Source organism: Muscardinus avellanarius (genome assembly GCF_963383645.1).
Source record: "Muscardinus avellanarius genome assembly, chromosome: 15".
NCBI classification, from domain to species: domain Eukaryota; kingdom Metazoa; phylum Chordata; class Mammalia; order Rodentia; family Gliridae; genus Muscardinus; species Muscardinus avellanarius.
Genome location: NC_137801.1, coordinates 58,249,982 through 58,273,710, shown reverse-complemented (window position 1 = coordinate 58,273,710; position 23,729 = coordinate 58,249,982). Strand labels below are relative to the sequence as shown.

Sequence of the window (23,729 nt, the reverse complement as noted above, 5' to 3'; positions counted from 1 at the left end):
CAGCCTCCTGAGTAACTGGGATTACAGGTATGTACCACAAGGCGCAGCTCCTTCTCACTTTTAAAATATACAAATTATCTTCACAGTGATTATACTAACCTCATGTAACCTGCAATTTGATAGAATAATCTCTGATGGATGTGGTCCACGTGTGTTTGTGTGTGTGTGTGTGTGTGTGTGTGTGTGTGTGTTAATATCGAGATACACTCTCAGGGCAGTGCTCCTGTCTTAGCCTCCAAAGCACTGGAATTATAGTTGTGTGTCACCACATCTATCAGTCAAATTAAGAAAAATTTGTATATAGCTTCTCCTGAATTACTTTGAAAAACAAATTTAAATAAATCTTAACTAACATACAAAGTAACTTACCTATAGCTACAATGAATATAAAACAAATTAGAGCCAGGCATGGTGGTGCACGCATGGGAGGCGGAGACAGGAGAATCGTGCAGTTTTGAAGCCAGCTGTGCTGGCTTAAGAGACCCTATTTCCAAAAATAAAAAAAGTATAAAAATAGGTCTGGGAGTATATTCCGGAGGTAGAAGGACTTCCAGGAACCCCAGTACTACCAAAAATATAAAAAATTAAAATAAAATAAATTAAAAAATAAAACAAATGAGAAAATTTACTAAATTTTTCTATTTATACTTCAAAGGATACAACACTACCCTTAGAAGAAATCCAGAGGTCATTAAGCTATTTGTATGTGAATATCTTAAGTCTCACAGTTCATACCAAAAACAAAATATTGTCAGATTTACAAATAACAACATCAATATTCAATGTTCTTTTTCTTTTTTTTTTTTTTAACAGTACTGGGGATGAAACCCAGGGGCATTCTACCTCCAAGCTATATCCCCAGCCCTATTTTTTATTCTTTATTTATCACTGAGTTGTAAAGGGCCTCACTGAGTAGCTGAGGATGTCCGCAAACCATTATTTATCACTGAGTTGTAAAGGGCCTCACTGAGTAGCTGAGGATGTCTGCAAACCACGATTCTCCCATCTCAGCCTCCCAAATGCTAGGATTACAAGCATGCACCACCAAACCCAGCCTTCATTGCTCTTAATGTATAAGCTAAATATCTAAAATCTTTGAAAACACAAAATCCTATAAAAACAAAGCATCTAGGTATATCTGTGGGTATATACATACATAAAAAATTTACTAAGTACTTTTCTGACATTCTGTAAGCTTTGGCCAGGATTAAATATTTTTTTTCCTTATCTACATGCTGAATAGTTAATATTGATTATTGTAATCTATTAGAGTAAAAAAGAATATCATAGTTAACTCATAAAATAAATATAAATTCTCAAGAAAAAAATGAATCTGAGCAAGTCAGGGTGAAGGGAGTAGAGTTTACATTCTATAACTACAGACATGGAGTGAACAAATGCACAGGATTTTATGAGGTTGAATAAAAATTTTATTTAAGTCCTCACACTGCATATACCATTCTGGGTTGCTTTAACAACTGGGTCCCCTCCCCATGGTAATGCAGTAGAGAAACTACATGCAAGCAAAGTAAATAGTGATCAGAAAAAGAACCACTAGGAAGAGTGATGTCAGGAGAATGGTGACTAGAGAACTCTAGGCCCTTACTCTCCCATATAAACATTTAAAAATACAGACTGGTTAGCCGGGCGTGGTGGCGCATGCTTGTAATCCTACTTTTGTCGCATACCCAGTGCCCTTGGTTTGATCCCCCATTCCACAAAACCAAAACCTAAACTATCTAATAAAGTACTTGAAAAGAAATCACCTCTGAATAAACAAGGGCATCAGCTTACTAGAAAAAAAATTAAAACAACTGTTCTTAAATACAAACAACTAAAGTAAAACATAGACAAAGAACTATAGGAAATCAAACTATATGAACAAATTGAGATTAATGGAGAAACTATAAAAGGTACCAATGAGAAGTTCTGGAGCTACAGAATATAATTTGAAAACTCACTAGAGCGATTCAGTAGCAGACTTGAACAAATAGAAGAATAATCAGTGTGCCTTAAAATAACATATTCAGAACCGGGTGTAGTGGTGCATACTTGTAATCCCAGTACTTGGGAGGCTGAGACAGGAGGATCTGAGTTCTCAGCCAGCCTCAGCTACTTAGGCCCTCCACAATTTAGTGAGAACCTGTTTCAAAATAAAGAATAAAAAATAGGGCTGGGAGTGTAACTCAGAGGTAGAATGTCCCTGGGTTCCATCACTAGTACTGCAAAAGAGAAAAATTATTCAGCTGGGAATGGTGACACAAGCCGGTAATCCCAGTACTGGGAGACTGAGACAGGAGGAAAGGTTCAAGACCAGCCTTATCAACTTAGCAAGAACTTGTTTCAAAATAAAAAATAAAAAGACCTAAGGGTGTATCCCAGAGGTAGAATGCCCCTGGATTCATTCCCCAATATCAAATATATATATAATATATATATATATATATATGTTTATATATTTTATATTTATTACATATAAGTTTATATGTGTATATTTTTAAGTAACATATATGCATATATATTCAAAGTTACTGAGTCTGAGAAACAAAAGAATGAATAAATGAAGAGTTTGCCTCTGTGGCATATACCAATCACTCAGGAGAGCGAGACAGCAGGATTGCAAATTCAAAGCTAGAATGGGCAACTTAGCAAGACCTCATCTCAAAATAAAGTTTCAAGAGCTGGGTGTATAGTTCAGTGGTACAGTGCTTTCCTGGCATGCAGGAGGCCCTGAGTTTGTTTTCTAGTACCACCCAAAATTAAAAATAGTGCCTAAGACTTGTGAGGCACTCAAGCAAACAATATATACATAATAAAAGTTCCAGAGGAGAAAACAAAGATAGAGAGGTTAATTTATTTGAAGAAACAATGGCAAAACCCCCTCCTAATCGGAGTATAGAAATGGACAAACTCAGGAAGCTCCACAAAATTCCACTATGATAAGGACACCCAAGAAACATTATAATCAAAGTGTTGAAAGTCTAAAGATAATCTTGAAGAAGAGAAAAACAACTTGTCATTTACAAAGGAGCCTAATAAGCTTGTTTGTGTAATCCTCATTAGAAATATTACAAGCCCTAAAGACATTGGATAATATGGTCAAGTAATGAAAGAAAAGTTAAAAAAAATCCATGAGAATTGTCCTTTAGTGATAGAGAAATTAAAACCTTCCCTACCTAGAAAGACCCTCATTAATTTAGCAAGACACTGTTTCATACTAAAAACAGGTGGAGGGGCTAAAAATATGGCTCATAGATAGAATTCCCCTACGTTCAATCATCAGTATCAAAAAATAAAGAGAGAGATGATAAGGAGACTCCTTTTAACTGAAATGAAATTATGCTAGATAGCAATACGATGTCATATAAAAGTATAAAGTTCTCCAGTAAAGGTAAACATGTGGACAAATATTGAATCTTGTATTACTGAAATTATGATTCATGTATAATATATATACACACACACTTTTCTCATACTGAGTCTATGAGATGAATACACAAACTATAAATATGTTAATGGTTATACAATATATCAATATACAATCTGTACAAAAGGTAAATAGTTATCCATCTGAATTGTTAATAGTACAAATTGTATAACTTTAAAATGTGTTATGATGCAATGGTAAGCACAAATAAAAACATCTATACAATGCACACAAAAGGAAATGAGTCAAAAGGCATATATTAGCTGAATTGAGAAAAAACAGGGTCTAATAATAATCTGTACACAAAAGACTCATTTTTTATCTAACACATAAAACCACAAAGGATCAGGAGTGCTTGTACTAATATCATATTAAATAGACTTCAAATCTGTCCCATGAGACCAAAAAGGATAAAATACAGTGATTAAAGCATAAATTTACCAGCAAGATATAACTATAAATATTTATGCATGAAACACCATAGCTCTTAAATATATGAAGCAGAGTGACAGAATGGAAGGAAGAAATAGAAAGCAACACAATAACAGTAGAAGCCTTTCAACACCTTATTATAAATAACGGATTTAAGAATATAACAACCAAAGGATCAATAAAAAATAGTGTTACATCAACACTATGGACCAATTAGACAGAAATCTCAATACTTTTTGCAGAAATAGAAAAATCCATCCTTAAATTCATATGGAGCCAAGTGTGCTGGTGCATACTTGTATGCATTTGGGAGGCTGAGTCAGGAGGATTGCCGTTCACAACCAGCCTCAGCTACTTACACCCTTTGCAAGTCAGTGAGACCCTGTTTCAAAATAATGAATAAGAATCAGGACTGAGGATGTAACTTGGAGGTAGGATGGCCTAGGTTCCACCCCAGTACCGCAAAGAAAAAAAAATTATATGGAAAACCAAGGAACTTCCAAAAGCCAAAGTAGTCTTGAGAAAGAACAAAGTTGGAGAACATACACTTCCTAATATGAAAATTTACTGTAAAGCTATAGTATTTGAAACATCAGGGTATTAGATAAAAGACGCATACAGAATCCTGGAATAGAGTGCTTTGAAATAAGCACTTCATTGTGCACATAAGTGATTTCTTACAAGAATGCCAAGACCATTTAATGGGACAAAGACAGTCCTTTCAACAAATAGTGCTGGGAAAACTGGATAACCACATGCAGATGCATGAGGTTGGGCCATACCTTATATCATATATAAAAATTAACTCAAAACATATCAAAGACCTTCATGTAGGATCTAAAGCTATAAAATCTCAACATGTAGAGGACAACCTTCACAACACTGGACTTAGCAATGACTTCATAGATAAGAAACCAAAGGCAGAGGAAACAAAAATGCCACTTCAGATCTCCTGCACTATTAAAAAAAAAAGATAAATTGGATCTCATTAAAAAAAAATTAACCTGCAGATAAAGAAGAGATGGACCAAGATGGCGGAGACGGCTGCGGTGGTCAGTATTTGGGAGAGGTAGATAAAATCAATCCAACCTGCCTTGAACTGTTGGAGAAATCTCCAAAAAAAGAGATTGTTCCTGCCCCACATGCTCAGGAATTCTGGACAACATACTATGTAAGAAAAATGCTCGGAGCCGGGCGTGTTGGTGCACACTTGTAATCCCTGTGCGCACACTTGTAATCCCCCTGCTTGGGAGGCAGAGACAGGAGGTTCATGCAGGTTCGAAGCCAGCCTCAGAAAGAAAAGAAAGAAAGAAAGAAAGAAAGAAAGAAAGAAAGAAAGAAAGAAAGAAAGAAAGAAAGAAAGAAGGAAGGAAAGAAAGATTCTCTGGAGGAGGAGGGCTAAGATGGTGGCGGTGGCAGCAGCCAGTATCGGGGAGAGGCAGGTAGATTCATTCTAATACATCCCAAAATTTTGAGGAAATCTCACCAAAAATAGACTGCACCTGCCCCACGTGCTCAGGAACTCTGGACAACATACTATGTAAGAAAAAATGTTCGGGGCATGTCAAATGGAGCCCCGCATAGTCAGATTGGCCAGCGCCATGTGTCCCGGGAACCAAGGGCGCTCCTGGCCACCACGCTCCTCTGCACAGCGCTGGGCCTGGGTACACTCAGAACAGGAGAGCCCACTCTCTGTGGTGAAGCTGTAGGCCTCCACTCTTTGGGGGGAGATAAAACACATTGCTTCTAAGTACTTGGGCCCCCAACTCCTGCAAAAAAAAAAAAAATACCGTTTTCTTTTATTAAAAAATATTGAGGGAGGGGCCAAGATGGCAGCAGCCAAATAGAACATGTATTCCTCTCAGAAACCCCAGACATCAGATTTTGGGTTAATATCTGATTGGGATGAGATGTACATTTATAGCCATGACTTCCTACCTAAAATATAAGAGAATAGATGGACCAAGATGGTGGAGATGGAGGCAGCAGCCAGTATTTGGGAGAGCTAGATAAATCCAATCCAACCCACCTTGAACTGTTGGAAAAATCTCCCCAAAAAAAGACTGCTCCTGCCCCACATGCTCAGGAACTCTGGACAACATACTATGTAAGAAAAATGTTTGGGGCATGTCAGATGGAGCCCTGCATAATTGGGTAGACCGATGCCGCACATCCCAGGAGCCAAGGGTGCTCCTGGCTACCACACTCCTGGCTGCTCTGCTCCTCCATGCAGTACTGGGGCTGGGTGCATTTGGAACAGGAGAACCCGCTCTCCGTGGTGAAGTTGTGGGCCTCCGCTCTTGGAGAGGAGATAAAATACACTGCTACTAAGTACTTGGGCCCCCAGCTCCTGCAAAAGACATGTACTTTTTTCTTTTATTTAAAAATAAAATATTGGAGAGGGAGGAAGATGGCAGTGGCTTCAGTTGCCTCTACATTAGTCAGTTTGCTGGGGTGGTAAACCTTTTCTCTGATGTTTTCTACTGGGGGTTCTATATGTTTCTTGTGCCTGTTTATTGACCTCCTTTTCTATATTTGGAAATTTTTCTATTATTACTTCTTTTACAAGATTGTTGATTCCTTTCATTTCAGCTTCTATTCCCTCTACTACGCCTATTACAACTAAGTTACCCCTTTTAAAATTGGCCCATATTTCTTCAATGTTCAATTCATGCCATCAAATTGTTTTTTTTCCCAAATTACTTACTATGCATTTATTTTTGTAGTGGTTATCTTTTTAGAGTGAGAATCTGTTTTCCATGTCTTCTACTCCCCTGTTTATAGTTTGTATTGATGCCCTCACTTCAATAATTGCATCTTTCACTTGCTTCAGAGCTTCTTTCTTATTCCCGTTCAGGGTGTCACATTCTTTATTTGCTCCTTTATTTCTTTCAGGCTCTCTCTAAATTCTTTTTGGACATCCTGTATCATTTCTACTATTAAAGTTCTGATTAGTCCTGGGAATCTCTGCAATTCTATGTTGTCAGTTCTGTTATTGTGGGGTTATAAGAACTCATTGCTTCCTTGCTATTCTTTCTTCTCATGATTTCTGTTTTTTTAAATTTGTATTTTTGTTGCTTTGATAGCTTTTTCTTCCTTTGTATCTGTCATCTGGTATATACAAGGGCAAATTATGTTGTATTCAGTGGTGAAGGCTGAATGAGGAGGAAGGTGTTAGAGTAGCAAATGCAAGAATAAGGTAAAATAGCAGATAGGATAAAATAGAATGAGAGTTTGAGTATAGTTAAGTAATATATAGTAGAGATTAGAGACAGTGAATATATAGAAAGATTCTAGTAACCAGTGTAGAATATTTAATGTATAGTGATATGAAGTGGATTTGAGACAAGACAAAGAAAAGAAAAGAAAAATAATGGAAAGAAGAGAGTAGATAACAAAAATGGAATCTTGTAAAAGAGATGGGGAAGAGAACAAACAACACACACACACACACACACACACACACACAGAGAGAGAGAGAGAGAGAGAGAGAGAGAGAGAACAACAAAACAACTCTACAAATATATATGAGTATAGAAGAGAATCAGTCTCTGCAGTCCTATTTGTCTGCATAGATTCTTTTATTAAAGGTCCACTTTCTATATTAGGTTCTTGAGCATATTCCAAGCACTTGCATTTGCCCTGTAACCTATGGCAATGATGTCAGTTAGTAGCCCCACTTTTTGGTCTCCTTCAATTAGGACCTTGGTCTGTGTCTCTCTGTGTCTGTGCAGGCACCAAATGCAAATGGTGCCTCTCTTGTTGCAAGCCTGAGTCTCTGAGCTCTCCACATGGGCTGTCCCTATATCTCTGCCTATGTAGGCAGCCGGTATCACTGGGGCAGGATCCAGTATAAAAGCAAGTCTTCAAGCTTCCATAGACCCTGAACCTGTCTATCTCCCAATGTATGTAGCTGGCAGGTGCCACTGTAACCAGACCCAGTGTATACATAGGGATCCACATCCTCCACTGATAGAGGTAGGTGGGTCTTCTTCCTGGTTACCACAATTGAGTGGTCTTTGGCAATCCCTGTAGACTTTACTAGGGTCCTGTGCCCTGTGAACTATAAGCCTCTGCCTGATTAGCCCTGGGGGCTGTCTGCTAATCTATGCCTCTGCTCTGTTTAATAGAAAACTTCACCCCCACCTTCAACAGATATCATACCTTTGGAGTCTATTGCTTACTGCATGAGTCCCTGCAGCCTCACTGGGCGGTTACCTATAGGGAGGGCTAGTTTATGTATGGTGTTGTGCACTGCTCTAGACCTCTAGGGGATGAGGTGGGCTTGGCTACTACTGACACAGTTTCTAGTTAGGTATCTGGACAGTAGGATCTCTGTGGAGTCTGAAGTGAGGTGCTGACTACTTAAAATTCTGATGAGCTGCAGCAGCTTACTTAGCATCATGTTGTTGACTTTTTTGCTGGGGATCTCTGGTGGCCACAGTGCCAGCAGTCCTGGTCCAATTAATCAAGATGGTGCCACTGTGACCTCTGCAAAGCCAAGCAGGGTAATTTTTTGTCCTCTGGCTTTTCTACTGCCTTTCAATTTTTTTGTTACTTTGTTCAGTTTTCTTATGTTTTTTTTTCCTTTGTCAAGACAGTTTTCCCAGCAATATTGAATGTCAGCACAACTGAAATGTGCTGCTTCCCTCAGTCACTATCATTCCAGATGTATCCCCTCCAATTGCCTTTGGTCATAATTAACTAGGAAATAACATGTAGTTACATATCTATGTTATCTTGTTTATACTACTCATTATCATATTGTTTGAAAGTACTCTTAAGACTTTGAAATGGCAGAAACTTATTCTTTTCAGGGGAATTTATGGCAGATACCAATCTGCTGTTTATGTTGCTCTTTCCATTTTACTATCACTAGAGAAGTTAAGCCCAATCTGAGGGAAGGATTTCAGATAGAATAGGAAGTGACTACACACACAACATATATGTCACACACACACACACACACACACACACACACCTTAAATATTAACAATTACAATAAGAAGCACCCTAACATAGAACTAACTTCTAAAATGACTGACAAAATAATGGTTTCTATGTTCACTAGTATTCTTACATCATAAGTTATTAAAATATTTGATGGATGACAGTACCTAGAAGTATTTGTTGAGATATGGTAGTAAGTAATAAACTAAACTTATGTATTTATGCTTATTCTTTTCTTCAAAGGAGTGTGTGTCTATGTCTGTGTGTGTGTTAGCATTACTAAGAATTGAACCCAGAATATTCTACCTAAAAGACATACCCCCAATCCTACTTATTTTATACTTTATTGTTGCAGTGTAATCATACATTCTATTGATATTCAAAGTGACACATACATGCACACATAGTTTGGTGTATTTCCCTATGTATAATCCCACTCCCATTCCTCCTTCCTCCCTCCCCACACGTTAGTGAGACTGGTAGTAAAACATTCTTGTATAGACATAACCTTATTTGAACTGTTTCCTTTCTCAATCCTTGTTTTCCCTTCACCAACTCCCTTCCTCAGTCCCTTTCCCCTATTCTACTGGTTTCTTTTTTATTTGACTGAAGCTCCTTTTCCTTCCTATTTCCATTCTGGCTTCCACATGAGAGAAAACATATGGCCCTGGACTTTCTGGGACTGGCTGATCTCACAGTAGTTCTAATTTGCACTTCCCTGATTGCATATGATGTTGAAGATTTTTCATATATTTGCTGGTGATTTGTATTTGTCTTTTGAGAAGTGTCTACTTTTTCAGTGGCCCAAATTTTAATTAGGATATTTGGGGAGGGTATTGGTATTAAAAGCTTTCATTTCTTTATATTTTCTAGATATTAGTATTTCTCTCCATCTGTAAGCTCTCTCTTCAGAATCCTGATTTATCCTTCACTGCACAGAACCTTTTGGTTTGGTGGTATCCCATTTATTGACTCTCTTTCATTTTTAAGATAGTTTGTTTAACATATTTTAATGTGCTTTTATTGGTACATTATAGTCCCACATCATAATGTAAATCTTGTTGACAATGACATACACACACACACAGCATTTAGTGACTCCCCACCTCTCCAGTTCCCCCATCCCAATACAGAGTTCTGTGACTGATGTTGGTATATTCACACACACACACACACACACACACACACACACACACAGGCTTTATCTTTAGACTCTTGATGGTTTCCATTGCTGTGCAGGAACTTTTTAGTTTAATGCCGTCCCACTTATTACTCTTTGTTTTAATTTCCTGAGCTTTGAGGATCTTCTTGAGGAAGTTTCTAGCCTGTCCCTATATGTTGGAGTGTTGAACCTGTGCCCTACTCTAGTAGCTTCATGGTTTCTGGTCTGACTTCCAGGTCTTTGATCCATTTCAAGTTGACTCTTGTGCAAGGTGAGAGATAAGGGTTGAGTTTCATTTTTCTACAAATGGATAACCAGTTTCCCCAACACCATTTGTTAAAAAGGATGTCTTTACTCCAGCATATGTGTTTGGACCCTTTGTTGAAAATCAATCGGCCTTAAGTGTGTGGATTTTCTTTTGTATCTTCTGTTGTGTCCAGTTGGTCTATATGTTTGTTAATATGCATTGATTTTCATATATTAAACCAGACTTGTTTTCCTGAGATGAAACCAACTTGGTCATGGTATCCAATTTTCATGAAGTGGTTTGATTTTTTTTTTTTTTTTTTTTTGTGGTACTGAGGTTCCTGGAAACCCTTCTACCTCAGGGCTACACTCCCAGACCTATTTTTATACGTTTTTATTTGGAAACAGGGTCTTTTAAACCAGTGCAGCTGGCTTCACACCTGCACAATCCTCCTGTCTCTGTCTCCCAAGTGTGGGGATTACAAGCGTGCACCACTCCTGGCTTCATGAAGTGATTTTTAATGTGCACAGCTAGTACTTTGTTTAGAATTTCTGCATTTTATCAATGACATTGGTTTATAACTTTCTTTTTTTGAGGTACCTCTATTTGGTTTGGGTATTAATGTGATACTGGCCTCAGAGAAGGAGTTTGGAAGAATTCCATCTCTTTCAATTTCACAGAATAACTCGTGAAGTATTGGGTTTAGTTCTTCTGGAAAGGTTTTGTAAAATCAACCTGGAAATCCATCTGGACCTACCTGGCTTTTCTTTGATGGTAGACTTTTTTTTTCTCTTCAGGTCTGGGGATGGAACCCAGAGGCATTTAACCTCTGAACTACACCCCCTGCCCAATTTTTTATTCTTTACTTTGAAACAGGGTCTTATTGAGTTGCAGAGGGCCTAAGTAGCTGAGGTTGTCCACGAACCACGATCCTCCAGTCTCAGCCTCCCGAATGCTGAAAATCTGTTGATTTCTTCCATGTTTTCCAGTTTGTTAAAATATAAATTTTCAAAGTTGTTTCAGATGATCCTCTAAATTTCCCCACTTATTGTGGTGATGTCTCCATTTTCATTTCTGATTTTAATAATTTGGGTTGGCTCTTTTGGTTAGGTTGGCTAGGGCATTGTAAATCTTGTTCATCTTTTTAAAGAACCAGCTTTTTTATTTGTTGATCCTTTGTATTGTTTATTCCCTATTTTGTTAATTTCTGCTCTGATTTTCATCATCTGCTTTCTTCTATCTTTGAGATTAGACTGTTCCTGCTTTTCTTGGTCCTTCAGGTGTGTTAAGGTGACTTTGTTTTTCTTTTGTGGGCATTCAGTGCTATAAATTTACTTCTTAACACCACCTTCAAAGTGCCCCATCATGTCTCTATTTTTTGTTTAATTTCTGGATGGATTGATTGATTGACATATTGATTTATTTTTGCAGTACTGGAGATGAAACTCAGGGGCATTCTATTTCTGAGCTATGTTCCCAGCCCTACTTTTTATTCTTTTTTTATTTTGAAACAGGGATATGTTCCCAGCCCTATTTCTTATTCCTTTTTTTATTTTGAAACAGGGTCTCATGAGTTGCAAAGGGCCTCACTAAGTAGCTGAGGCTGTCCAAGAACCACAATCCTCCTGTCTCAGTCTCCCAAATGCTGAGATTACAAGTGTGCACCACCACGCCTGGCTTAGAATTTTTTATATCTCCCCTTATTTATTTTCTGATTGAGTCCTCATTCAAGAGTATGTCACTCAATCTCCATGTATTTATGTAATTCCTTTTGGTCTTCCTGTTGTTGATTTCTACTTTCATTCCGTTGTGATCTGAGAAAATATTACATCTTTTGAATTTGCTGGCGCTTGCTTTATAGCCCAGGATGTGGTATATTTTGGAGAAAGTTCCTTGGGTTGGAACTTTCTGGTTGAAATATTCTGTGTATGTCTATTCAGTCCATTTGGTTTATAGAGTTCTTTAGGTCTGAAGAGTCTTTACTCATCTTCTGTCTGGAAGATTGATCTAGTGGCATGAGTGATGAGTGGTGTGTTGAAGTATCCCAATATTATTGCATTTGGTTCTATTTGAGACATGATGTCCCTAAAATTTGTTTTATAAATGTGGGTGCACCCACATTTGGGGGGTAGATGTTCATTCTCACTATATCTTTTGGATTGTTCCTTTTATTAATGAAAAAGTGACCTGTTTTGTCTCCTCTGATGTGTTTTAGCCCTAAATTCTGTCAGATATGAGTATTGCTAACCTGATTATTTTCAGTCTCCATTTGCATGAAATATCTTTTTCCATCATTTCACCCTTAGCATGTGGATATCTTTGGCTATCAGGTGAGTTTCTTGCAAGCAGCTCATAGTTGGATTATGATTTTTAATCCACATTGCTAATCTGTCTTTTAATGGGAGAATTAAGAACTCTGACATTCCGTGTTATTGAATTATGATTTTTTTCCTGTCATTTTGTTTTCTATATTCTATTTGATGTAGTTCTACTTCTCCTTTGTTCAGTTGCCCAACTGGTGGAATTCACCTCTTCTCAGATCCTGGAATTAGCTTCTTTTTTTCTTCTTTGTGATTTATTTCTTTAAGTATTTTCCCTAGTGCTAGCTTGGTAGTTGTGAATTCTTTAAGTTTCTGCTTGCTTTGGAACTTTTTATTTCTTCACCAATTTTGAATGATATTTTTGCTGGATATAGCAGTCTTGGTTGGAATGTGTTTTCTTCCAGGGTCTGTAGTATACCATACCATAAGTCCTTCCTGACATTAATGACTTGGGTTGAGAGTCCTTTATTATTTTGCCCCTGAATGTCACCCATTCTTTTGTTCTCTCTCTTTTTTCATATCTTATTTTTTCATTAGAGTCATTTCTTTCTTTTGGTTAAGTTTGCCTCCAGATGATTTTTTAAAAATACTTTAAAATATGTCAACATATTCCCTTAAGTAGATGAATTAAATGAACCACTAGAGAAAAAACAAGACAGATTAATACTATAAAGATCACTCCTTATAGATATGAACCAGTTTATTTTTATTTTTTTTTTTTGTGGATCTGTGGATGGAACCCAGGGACATTCAACTGCCAAGCTATACCCTTTGCCCTATTTTGTGTTTTTATTTTGAAACTGGGTCTCACTAAGTAGCTGAAGCTGTCCGTGAACCATGATCCTCCAGTTCCAGCCTCCCGAATGCTGGGATTACAAGCATGCACCACCACCATGCCTGGCTTTTTGTATTTTTTTTTATCATACTAGAAATTGAACTGCCACCAAGCTGCATCCCTAGTCCTTTTTATTTTTTACTTTGAAATAGGCTCTCACAAAAGTGCCAAGGCTAATCTTAAACTTGTGATCTTCCTGTTTCAGCCTCCCAAGCACTAGAATTATAGGCGTGCACCACCATGTTCATCCAGCACAAACCAATTTATTTATGACCTATCTGCTTGCTGAAAAAATTAGGTCAATTCATAAATGTATTTTATTTATCTAAAATAAATTATACACAAAGCAAAAAAATTATAGAGTAAGAGATGTTCACTACTGGCCCTCTATTATAGAAATTAAACTGTTAAGCTATGATTTTGAGGAGGCAAAGGCCAAAAAGAGAAATGGATTTATAGGATTTATATGCAGATAAGTTCATTTTGTTCCACTACTTCCTCACTGCTACCATCTTTATATCTCTTTCTCCATCTGTAAAATGAGTAAAGAGTATAATTTTTAAAAATATATGATTACTGTATCAAATTAGGTGATGTGAAAGAAAGTGTTGTATAATTACAAAACATGATTCACTATTAATGTTCTTAGTGACTTTTTTTGGAACTGGGGGTTGAACCAAGAAACATCTACCTCTGAGCTACATCCATAGCTTTGTGTTATTTTTTTAAATAGGGGCTCCCTAAGTTGCTGTGTTACTAAGTTGCCTTGAACTTGAAATCCTCTTGTCTCAGCCTCTGTATCCATCATCATCCTTGCAGCTAATCTAAATGATTGGCCACCTAACTTAGAGGAAAGAATTTATTTTCTTAAAGTTTCGATTTTAGCCCATGTGAGGCCAGGGACCCCAGATCTCAGGGCATGGTAACAGAAAGCAGAGAAAGGGAGAGCTCATAGACTTTGCTTACATCATGGAGGCTGGGAACAAGAGAGCATGACAGGGAGGAGGAATATATATATATATATATTCTCCTAGGCTGCACCTCCAGGGACCACTTCCTCTAGCCACACCCTTCTGGGCCTACCAGGTACCACCCAGGTAAATCTATTACAATGAATTTATCCACTGCTGGGGTCACATCCCTCCAGACTCAATTATATCAACCCTGAATATTAAAAAGGGCTCATTAAGAAACATTTTCTATTTAACAGCCTTCCAAGTACTGGGATTATAGGCATGCAACACCATGCCCAGCTGGCTTAATTGTTTAAAGTATGAAAATAATAAGTTTGTCTGAAGAAACATTTTCTACCATATACATACTCCAGAATGCTTGTGTCATAAAACTTGTTTTCAAGTAAAGTTTAAAAAACATCCTGCCAGGCGTGGTGGCGCATGCTTATAATCCCCACGCTTGGGAGGCTGAGACAGGAGGATCACGCAGGTTCGAAGCTTAAGAGGCCCTGTTTCCAAATAAAATATTAAAAAAAAATAGGTCTGGGAGTGTATCCCGGAGGTAGAAGGCCCCGGGTTCCATCCCCAGTACTGAAAAAAAAAAAAAATCCTATTCACCTATATTAAATCATAATCCAGTAAAAAGATTGGTGTGGAAAAGTAAAGTAACATGTTTTAAGTATATCCTGTTCTGATGGTTTACCTAACACAGAAGTTAGGAAACTGTAGAGCATATTTACTAACTTGTTTCTCATAAGTACCCAAAGCCTCAAACCATCCTTTGGCAAGTGCATGACTGTAGTCATTCTGAGACTTCATTTTCTAAAAATGACACCAAGCTCCAAAAAACTGCAATGTTAACTAAACATTAACCTCTTTATGGCAATAAATGTGCAAGAAGTATAGCTAATGTTCAATAGGAAAACCTGAATTGCTGGTCAACTTGCTCTAGAAAGCATGTACTGCCACACAGGACAGGCTGCCGTCATGAGTGGAAGCCAGAGCCTTATTTTACAGAAATAGAAGTCTTAGAATCAGATGTGGAGGCACTTTGGAGGCTGAGAGAGGAGGACCACAGGTTTGAGGCCAGCCTCAACAACTTTGGAAGACCCTGTTTCAAAAATAAAAAAGGTTGCCGGGCGTGGTGGCGCACACTTGTAATCCCCGTGCTTGGGAGGCGGAGACAGGAGGATCGCGCAGGTTCGAAGCCAGCCGCGCTGGCGTAAGAGACCCTGTTTCAAAAATATAAAATAGGTCTGGGAGTGTAGCCCGGAGGTAGAAGGGCTTTCCAGGAACCCCAGTACCACCAAAAAAATAAAAAATAAAAAGGTTGAGGGTATAGTTTGGAGATAAAATTCCCTGGGTTCAGCCCAGTACTTCCCCCCTTTTTCAAAATATAAAGTATGGCTGAGGTATAGCTCAGAGTTAAAGGGGCCCTGGGTTCAATCCCCAGTACCACAAGATAGATAGATAGATAGATAGATAGATAGATAGATAGATAGATAGATAGAGACTGATACAAGAGGATTGCAGTTTTGAGGCCAGCCTCAGCAATTTAGTGAGGCCCTTAACAACTCAGAACCTCTTTCAAAATGAAAAAGAAAAAAAATAAGGCTGGGGTTGTAGCTCAGAAGTAGAATGGCCTTGGGTTAAATCCCCAATACAGAGAGAGAGAGAGAGAGAGAGAGAGAGAGAGAGAGAGAGAGAATGAATGAATTAATTTGTATTAAGTGAACAACAGGTCAAAATCCAAACAAACAGAGCAAACCTTAACTTGTCTGTTGAATGTGCTTATGGAAGTCTGTACACATCTAAAAGAAAGTGACCTGGTATCACCCAACATTAGGTAACTGCAACAGAGTATGACTCAGAAAATTCATTAAGCATATGTAGAAATCAAATGAGGGATTGGGGAAAACCCTTTTGTTGTGTAAATTACTACAGGAATTAACATGTAGCTTCATTCAGTTAAGGGTGAGTGAACTTTCAAAACAATAAAATGAACAAGATAGAGTGGCTCCCTTCGAACCTCTCCTTCCTCTTACCAACAAAATCACCACCCCCCAAACTAGGAAAGAAACAGAGCAAAGCTGTCAATTCTACACTGTTTATGAAGGGCTAAAATTCCATAAATTTTGGTTCAATAATTCTACTTCTCTAGTTCCAAAATAAGGGTAAAAATTCTAAATACAGAAAAAATTCATGCCTAAGAATATCCATGATAGGGTTATTTATGAAACAGAAGTGATCAAAAACAACAAATTTTTCCCAAAAAAAGAAATTATTAAGTTGTAGTACTTAATGGAATAGAACTGACCATTAAAACCAAGACTATGTAGAAATGATGAAAAGTGTTCAAAGACAAGCCAAAGGGAAAAAAGGATATGGAATTATATATACAGCATTTTAGCTGGGTTTAAAATAAATAAAAGATGAAAAAATATAGCAGGAAGCAAGTAATGTTAACCATATTTTATGAGATTAGGCTAAGTTTTTGTACTTTTTCATTTTCTAAATTTTATTTAATGAATGTTTTAATAATGATTAAATAACCTAATATACTATACTTTATTTCATTAATCTTCAGAATATCCCACTGGATGTGGTGGCACACACCTGTACTTGGGAGGCTAAGACAAGAGGATTGCAGGTTCAAGATCAGCCTCAGCAACTTAGGGAGACCCTGTTTCAAATTTTAAAAGGGGTGGTGGTGGTGGGAGTGTAGTTTAGTAGTAGATATATATATATATCCATCCATTCACCCATCCATCTATCCCTTTAAGGTAAATGGAGTACAAGTCAAGGTTTTCTAGCTTGGAACAACAATCATGGAAATCTTGGAAATGCTCTAAAGTTAGTCACTTACAAGATAGGTTTAGGCCGGGCATGGCAGCTCATGCTTGTAATCCCAGCATTCAGGAGGCAAAGACAGGAGGATCGCAGTTTGCCAACAGCCTCAGCTACTTAGGCCCTTCGCAAATCAGTGAGACCGTTTCAAATATTAAAAGACTAAAACAAAACAAAAAAAAAAAACCCTAGGGCTGGGGATGTAGCTCATAGGTATAATGCCCCTGGGTTCCATCCCCAGTAACACACACACACACCCCTGGGTTCCATCCCCAGTAACACACACACACACACACACACACACACACACACACACACACACACGATAGGTTTTAAAGAAAATCCTTCAAAGGAAAGGTTTAGGGATTTTGTTTGTTTAAATACTGGGATTACTGAAAAGGAAAAGAAAAAGAAGGGAAAGGAAGAGGAAGGGAGAGGGAGGAAAGAAAATGGCTAAATTACTTGACACTTTGTGGTTATGCAGCCTGCCCTTTCAGCAACAAATATATCCAGATACTAGGAAAATAATTTACTTAGGATCCTTGCCAGTTCAAGACCAAACCAAACCCCAGGTTCCTCAGTGACTATTCTAATGATGTAGAAACTAAACTTTAGTATGGTTGTTTTCAAGTCAAGAGTTGGAGCTTGTTTTTAATGACAGTGCTTTTAATGTTTTGTTTTTAAATTGAAAGCTACTGATTCTATAGATGAGCAAATAAGGCGACCTAACAGAGGGGATGGGAGGGAGGAAGAGGGAAACTCTCTAAAGCACATGATGTACTTAAACAAACATAAAACCACTGAACTTGCCAGCACACACACACAGGCCCCAGGCAGTATTAAATTACTCATTCTTGTTACCTGTTTTTCCAGGTTTTTTTTTAAATTTTGTATACATTAGCACCCACAGGCAAATACATACATCCATACATATGTACATATTTTCCCTTACTTTCCAGCCCCATATCTATTTTCTTTGAGATCTGACTAATGAAAACAATATACATGCAGACTTTATGAAAGGCTTCCCTTAGTGAAATTAACTCATGATAAAAATAACTTTACTGTTTTTTTCCTTTTTGGTGCTGGGCATCAAACACAGGGCCTTGTGCATATACCACTAAGTCACACCTCCAGCCCTAAATTATTTTTAAATATCCCTAACACAACAAAAAAAGGTGTGTGTATGTGTATGTGTACTGGGAACTGAACCAAGGTGCATTCTACCTCTGAACTACACTCCCAGCACTATTTTATTCTTATCTTGAGACAGGGTTTCACGAGGTTGATGACAGTCTCACTACTTGCCAAGGCTGTCCTGGAACCTGCAATACTCCTGTCTCAGCCTCCTAAATCCTAGGATTAAAAAGGAGTGCCAACACGCCCGGCTGGCTCCTCTATATTTAAAAAAAAAGTAAGTGTCGCCGGGCGTGGTGGTGCATGATTGTAATCCCCGCGCTTGGGGGCAGAGACAGGAGAATCACACAGGTTCGAAGCCAGCCCTGCGCGTTGGCTTAGGAGAACCTGTTTCCAAATAAAAATGTAAAAATAGGTCTGGGAGTGTAGCCCGGAGGTAGAAGAGCTTCCAGGAACCCCAGTAAGTAGCCAATTATGATATGGTAGGACATGTGCTAGGTATTATTCCTATTCTCTTCAATTTTCAACTCCAGGAAAAGTTGCCTTCAAATTTCCAAAAAAATGTTTCCACTGTATTATTTTCAAATATTATTGTTCTTATCTAGTCTTGCTTTCAATTGTCATCTATTTCAGAATCCTATCATAAAATTTTATTTTCCTGTACCTGATGAAGTTGGGTTTGGGGGAAAGGTATGAAACATGGAAAGATTAAGAAAGGGATATAGGCCTCCGGGAAGATGGCAACAGAGAAAAGCAGGGTTTACAAACCCTCCTAACAACCAATCTCTATTACCACAAAATCAGTGCCTTTCATAGCCAGAAAACACAATCAGCAGAGAAACAAAAAATGTAAATACAAGGGACAGAGAAAAGAGGCTGGAAAAACAAGACACCAGAAAGAAACCAGACCGCAGTGCTGCGGCCGGAGCTGCGGCATGGAGCAGCGCAGGCGCCATCTTCCCTTAGAGCAACAGGCTCCAGAGAGGAGGAGGACTCAGAACAGAGCTCAGAGCCACAGAGGAGATACGCGGGCCTCATGCCTGAGGACGCGGCAGCAGCGCCTTACTGCCAGCGGCAGTGGCTAGTTCACAGGATGGCACAAGACCTACGCACTCAACAGCCGACCAGGCTCCAGAGACAAGCGGCGGACAGCGAGCCAAGATGAGCCTCTGTGGATCAGCCAGGCGAAATTCGGCAGATTTTTCAGCGCAGGGAACATCTAAAGTTCCCAGGGGCTGGGCTCAGCACACCCTGCAGGGACTCAGAGCGGAGCTCAAAAACAGAGAAGAAATATGCCAGCTGGGGCGTGGCAGTGGTGCCATATTGCCACCGGTGGCAGCAGCAGCAAATCCACCGAGTTGACTACAGCTCAGTCAGCGCACACAACAACCGTGAATCAAATTGTGGCCCCTAGAGGAGAAATCCCACTATTACACTCCCAGGGACTTGACCCAGTGGGGGAGTGGCGGTGGCAGAGATATCACACCATAAGAGAACGCCCAACCTGGCACCCCCCCATGGTCTAAAGCAGCCTCGATTGACTCCCTGGCTCTGAGACTTTGCGATACAACTCAGTAAAGGAGTAGTGGGGACTTAGATACCAGAGCACCTTAAGTGAAGTCGTAGTGACCCAGGGAAGAACCCAGAGAAGGCACAAACTTCTGAAATCATGGGAAAGAGGAATAACAATGGAGCAATGGATGCCCACAACCTCACAACTTCAGAACCCGATAAAACAGAAATTCAGAGATTTCTAGAAGATAAATCAGGAAAATAACTGTAGAAATAATAGCGGTGTTTCGAAAAGAATTCAGAGAGACCCAAAAAGAGATAAAGGATGCAATTAATGAAGTAAAGGCCTCAATTCAAAGTACAAAGAACCGATTAGACCACATGGAGAATAGAATCTCGCTCTTAGAAGATTATCATTCCAAAAATGAACGCATAGTTTCTAATCTAGGAAAAAATATCTGACAGCAGGAATCTGATATTGAAGAAATATGGGCCCATTTTAAGAGAGCTAACCTAAGAATAATTGGAATAGAGGAGGGAAAAGAAAGTGAAACCAAAGGGATCAACAATCTCTTCAAGGAAGTAATAGCAGAAAATTTTCCAAACATAGAGCAAGAGGTCGATACACAGGTCCAGGAAACTTATAGAACTCCCTTTAGACAGGATCGGAGAAGAGGATCCCCACGCCATATAATTGTCAAAATGACCAATGTGGAAGCCAAGCAGAGAATCTTAAAGGCAACAAAAACAAAGGGCCAAGTGACATTCAGAGGCAAACCAATTAGAATCACTCCAGACTTCCCAAACCAAGTCATGAGAGCCAGAAGGGCTTGGAGTAACATCTTCCAAACTCTGAAAGAAAACAACTTCCAGCCAAAAATTTCATACCCAGCAAAACTTTCTATCAAATTAGATGGGGAAATAAGAAGCTTCCATGACAAACAGAAACTGAAGGAGTTTATGTCTTCAAAACCAGCGCTAGAGAAAATACTCAAAGAGATTAACTACAAAGAAGAATTAGGTAACACACTCCAGAACTAGAGAAACAAGATTTTCCATCCAACAGACAACTAAGATTGGTTATCTGTGGAGATTCATTATTTATGTTAGTCTTTTACCTATCTCTAAATAGTATTGTTTGCCTTTATTGTTGCTAATTTTTAGGATTTCTAGTTGGAATATCAATATACCTTCAGATATAGCATTTGGAAATATTTTATCCCATTCTATTAGTAACTTTTAACTCTGTTTACATTGTCTTTGGATATACAATACTTTTTTTTTATTTTTAGGGCGTTTGTTTACCCTTCTCTTGCCTGTGCCATTGAAATCATATCCAAGAATCACTGCCAATTTCAATGTTGTGAGGTTTTATGACCCAGATTTTCTTCTAAAAGTTTATAGTCTTAAGATTTATATTTAGGTCTTTTATCTATTGTGAGTTAATATTTGTATATGTGTTAGGTAAGGGTCCAATTTTATTCTTTTCCATGTAATTATTATTTTTCAACAATATTTAGTTAAAAGATTATTATTTCCACCACCAAATGTTCATGGAAACCTTGTCAAAAATAACTTGACAATATATGGAAGAATTTATCTCTAGGCTTTTATTTAACTCCAGTGGTTTATATATCTGCCTTTAGAATAGTACTACACTGTTTCAATTATTGTAGCTTTATATGGTTTGAAATCAGAAAATATACATCTTCTAGCTTTGTTCTTCTTCGAGATTGTTTTGGGTATCTAGAGTCCATATTCCATATCAGGATAGATTTTTTTCTGAAAAATAAATAAATAAATGTATGATAGCTTCACCTAAAAAAAAAAGAAAAGGAAAAAATATTCTCTGGTAAGAAAGAAAGCAAAAAGAAATATCGAACTGTTGTCTTTAGTCATCAAAAGCTTGGTATCAGACAAATGAAACTGTTTTGTGAGATTATCATCATTAATATTGGATAAATTGCTATAAAACTAGATGTCAACCACTAAGCCAAGCATGGGAAGGAGGGATGGGGAGGGAACGGGGTGGGGATTGGGTAGGGGCTAACTGGGTGATGTGTGCATGTATGTCTACAAAAGTATTTTCTTTATACCATTATGATGTATGAATACATTGTACCAATAAAAAATAAAATAAAAAAATAAAAAAAGATTTATATTTAGGTCTTTTATCTATTTTGAGTTAATGTTTATGTATGGTGTTAGGTAAGGGTCCAATTTTATTCTTTTTCATGTAATTATTATTTTTCAAGAATATTTAGTTAAAAGATAATTATTTCCTCCACCAAATGTTCGTGGAAACCTTGTCAAAAATAACTTGACAAATTTATCTCTAGGCTTTTATTTAACTCCAATGGTTTATATATCTGCCTTTATAACAGTACTACACTGTTTCAATTATTGTAGCTTTATAAGGTTTGAAATCAGAAAATATACATCTTCTAGCTTTGTTCTTTTTTTGAGATCGTTTTGGGTATCTAGAGTCTATATTCCATATTAGGATAGATTTTTTCTGAAAAATAAATAAATAAATGTATGATAGTTTCACCTTAAAAAAAAAGAAAAAATATTCTCTGGTTAGAAACAAAGCAAAAAGAAATATTGAAATGTTATCTTTAAGTAATCAAAAGCTTGGTATCAGACAAATGAAACTGTTATGTGAGATTATCATTGTTAATTTTGGATAAATTGCTATAATACTAGATCTCAACCACTAAGCCAAGCATGGGAAGGAGGGATGGGGAGGGAACAGGGTGGGGTAGGGGCTAACTGGGCGATGTGTGCATGTATGTCTACAAAAGCTTTTTTTATCCCATTATGATGTATGAATACAGTGCACCAATAAAAAAATTTTTTTAAAAAGGAAAGGGATATAGATGAGGTTCTTGCTAATAGTTCTTTAAATTTTGATAAAATATTATAAAATGATTATAAAACTATTATTTTTATTTTTATTATCCAACACCTTGAGTTATTACCAAATATTTAAAAAACACAATTCAGAAGTACATTTTATATAGAAATTTTCAGAAATCACAAGCAATAACATGCAATTTGCAATTTTGTGTTGTAGTCATCAGATGATTCAAAATTTTAACTATCATCCTGTCTGTCCTTCTTTACCTTTTTATGCATCATACACTTCTTGATTAGCTTTTATGAATACAGTATCAAAATTTTAATAATTCAGTAAGATATACAGGCCTCTTGCTTATTTATGTATAGTACATTTTAAATAAATCTGTTTCACTGTGTGTGTGTGTGTGTGTGTGTGTGTGTGTGTGTGTGTGTGTTTTACTAGGAAGTGAACCTGGGGACATCCTACCTCTGTGCTAAACCTCCAGCCATATTTTATTTTTTACTTTGAAACAGGGTCTTAATTGCAAAGGCCCTTGTTAAGTTCTTGAGGCTGGCCTTGAACCTGCTACACTTCTGTCTCAGACTTGCAAATACTGAAATTACAGGCATGCACCATCATGCTCGGCTTTGTTTCACTATTTTTAATAAGTTAAAAGTAGTAAGAATTAAATATTAAGTAAACTTTTTGCTCTGCTTAAACATAACTTTAATTATTTTTATCTATTTTCTTGCAGGACTTTGGAGATGGTGGTTCTCTCAAAATGGTTCACTTTGGTTTGGTGTAAAAAATGAAAAACTTTAAATATTTTACTTAACAAATAAATCAGTTTTTTCACACCTAACTTTTTATGGCCTGATTCAATTACCATCTCCCTGTATGATTTTTTTAAAAATATGGTATATGTAACATGGCATAGTAATAGCAAAGTGATTCTATCCTAAATAAGAGTCCTTAACCTGAGTGATGTATAATTTTTGAAAATAACTTAAGTTGTACATTATTAGGTGCTTCAAAAGCAGAACAAGTAAACTTTGTTCTCTCTA

The 23,729-nt window shown here is 37.5% G+C and overlaps 1 protein-coding gene across 1 annotated transcript in view; it reads left to right on the top strand.

Annotated features, from left to right (window-relative positions):
• Positions 1-23,470, top strand: part of WDPCP (WD repeat containing planar cell polarity effector) — a gene marked incomplete at its 3' end in the record, with an annotated part of 308,777 nt that extends 285,307 nt beyond the window's left edge. Inside the window, exon 17 of the mRNA XM_080711300.1 lies at positions 23,420-23,470. Within this exon, the coding sequence (XP_080567426.1) occupies positions 23,420-23,470 (51 nt within the window). The remainder of the gene's footprint in view (positions 1-23,419) is intronic.
• Between the last annotated feature and the right edge of the window lie 259 nt (positions 23,471-23,729).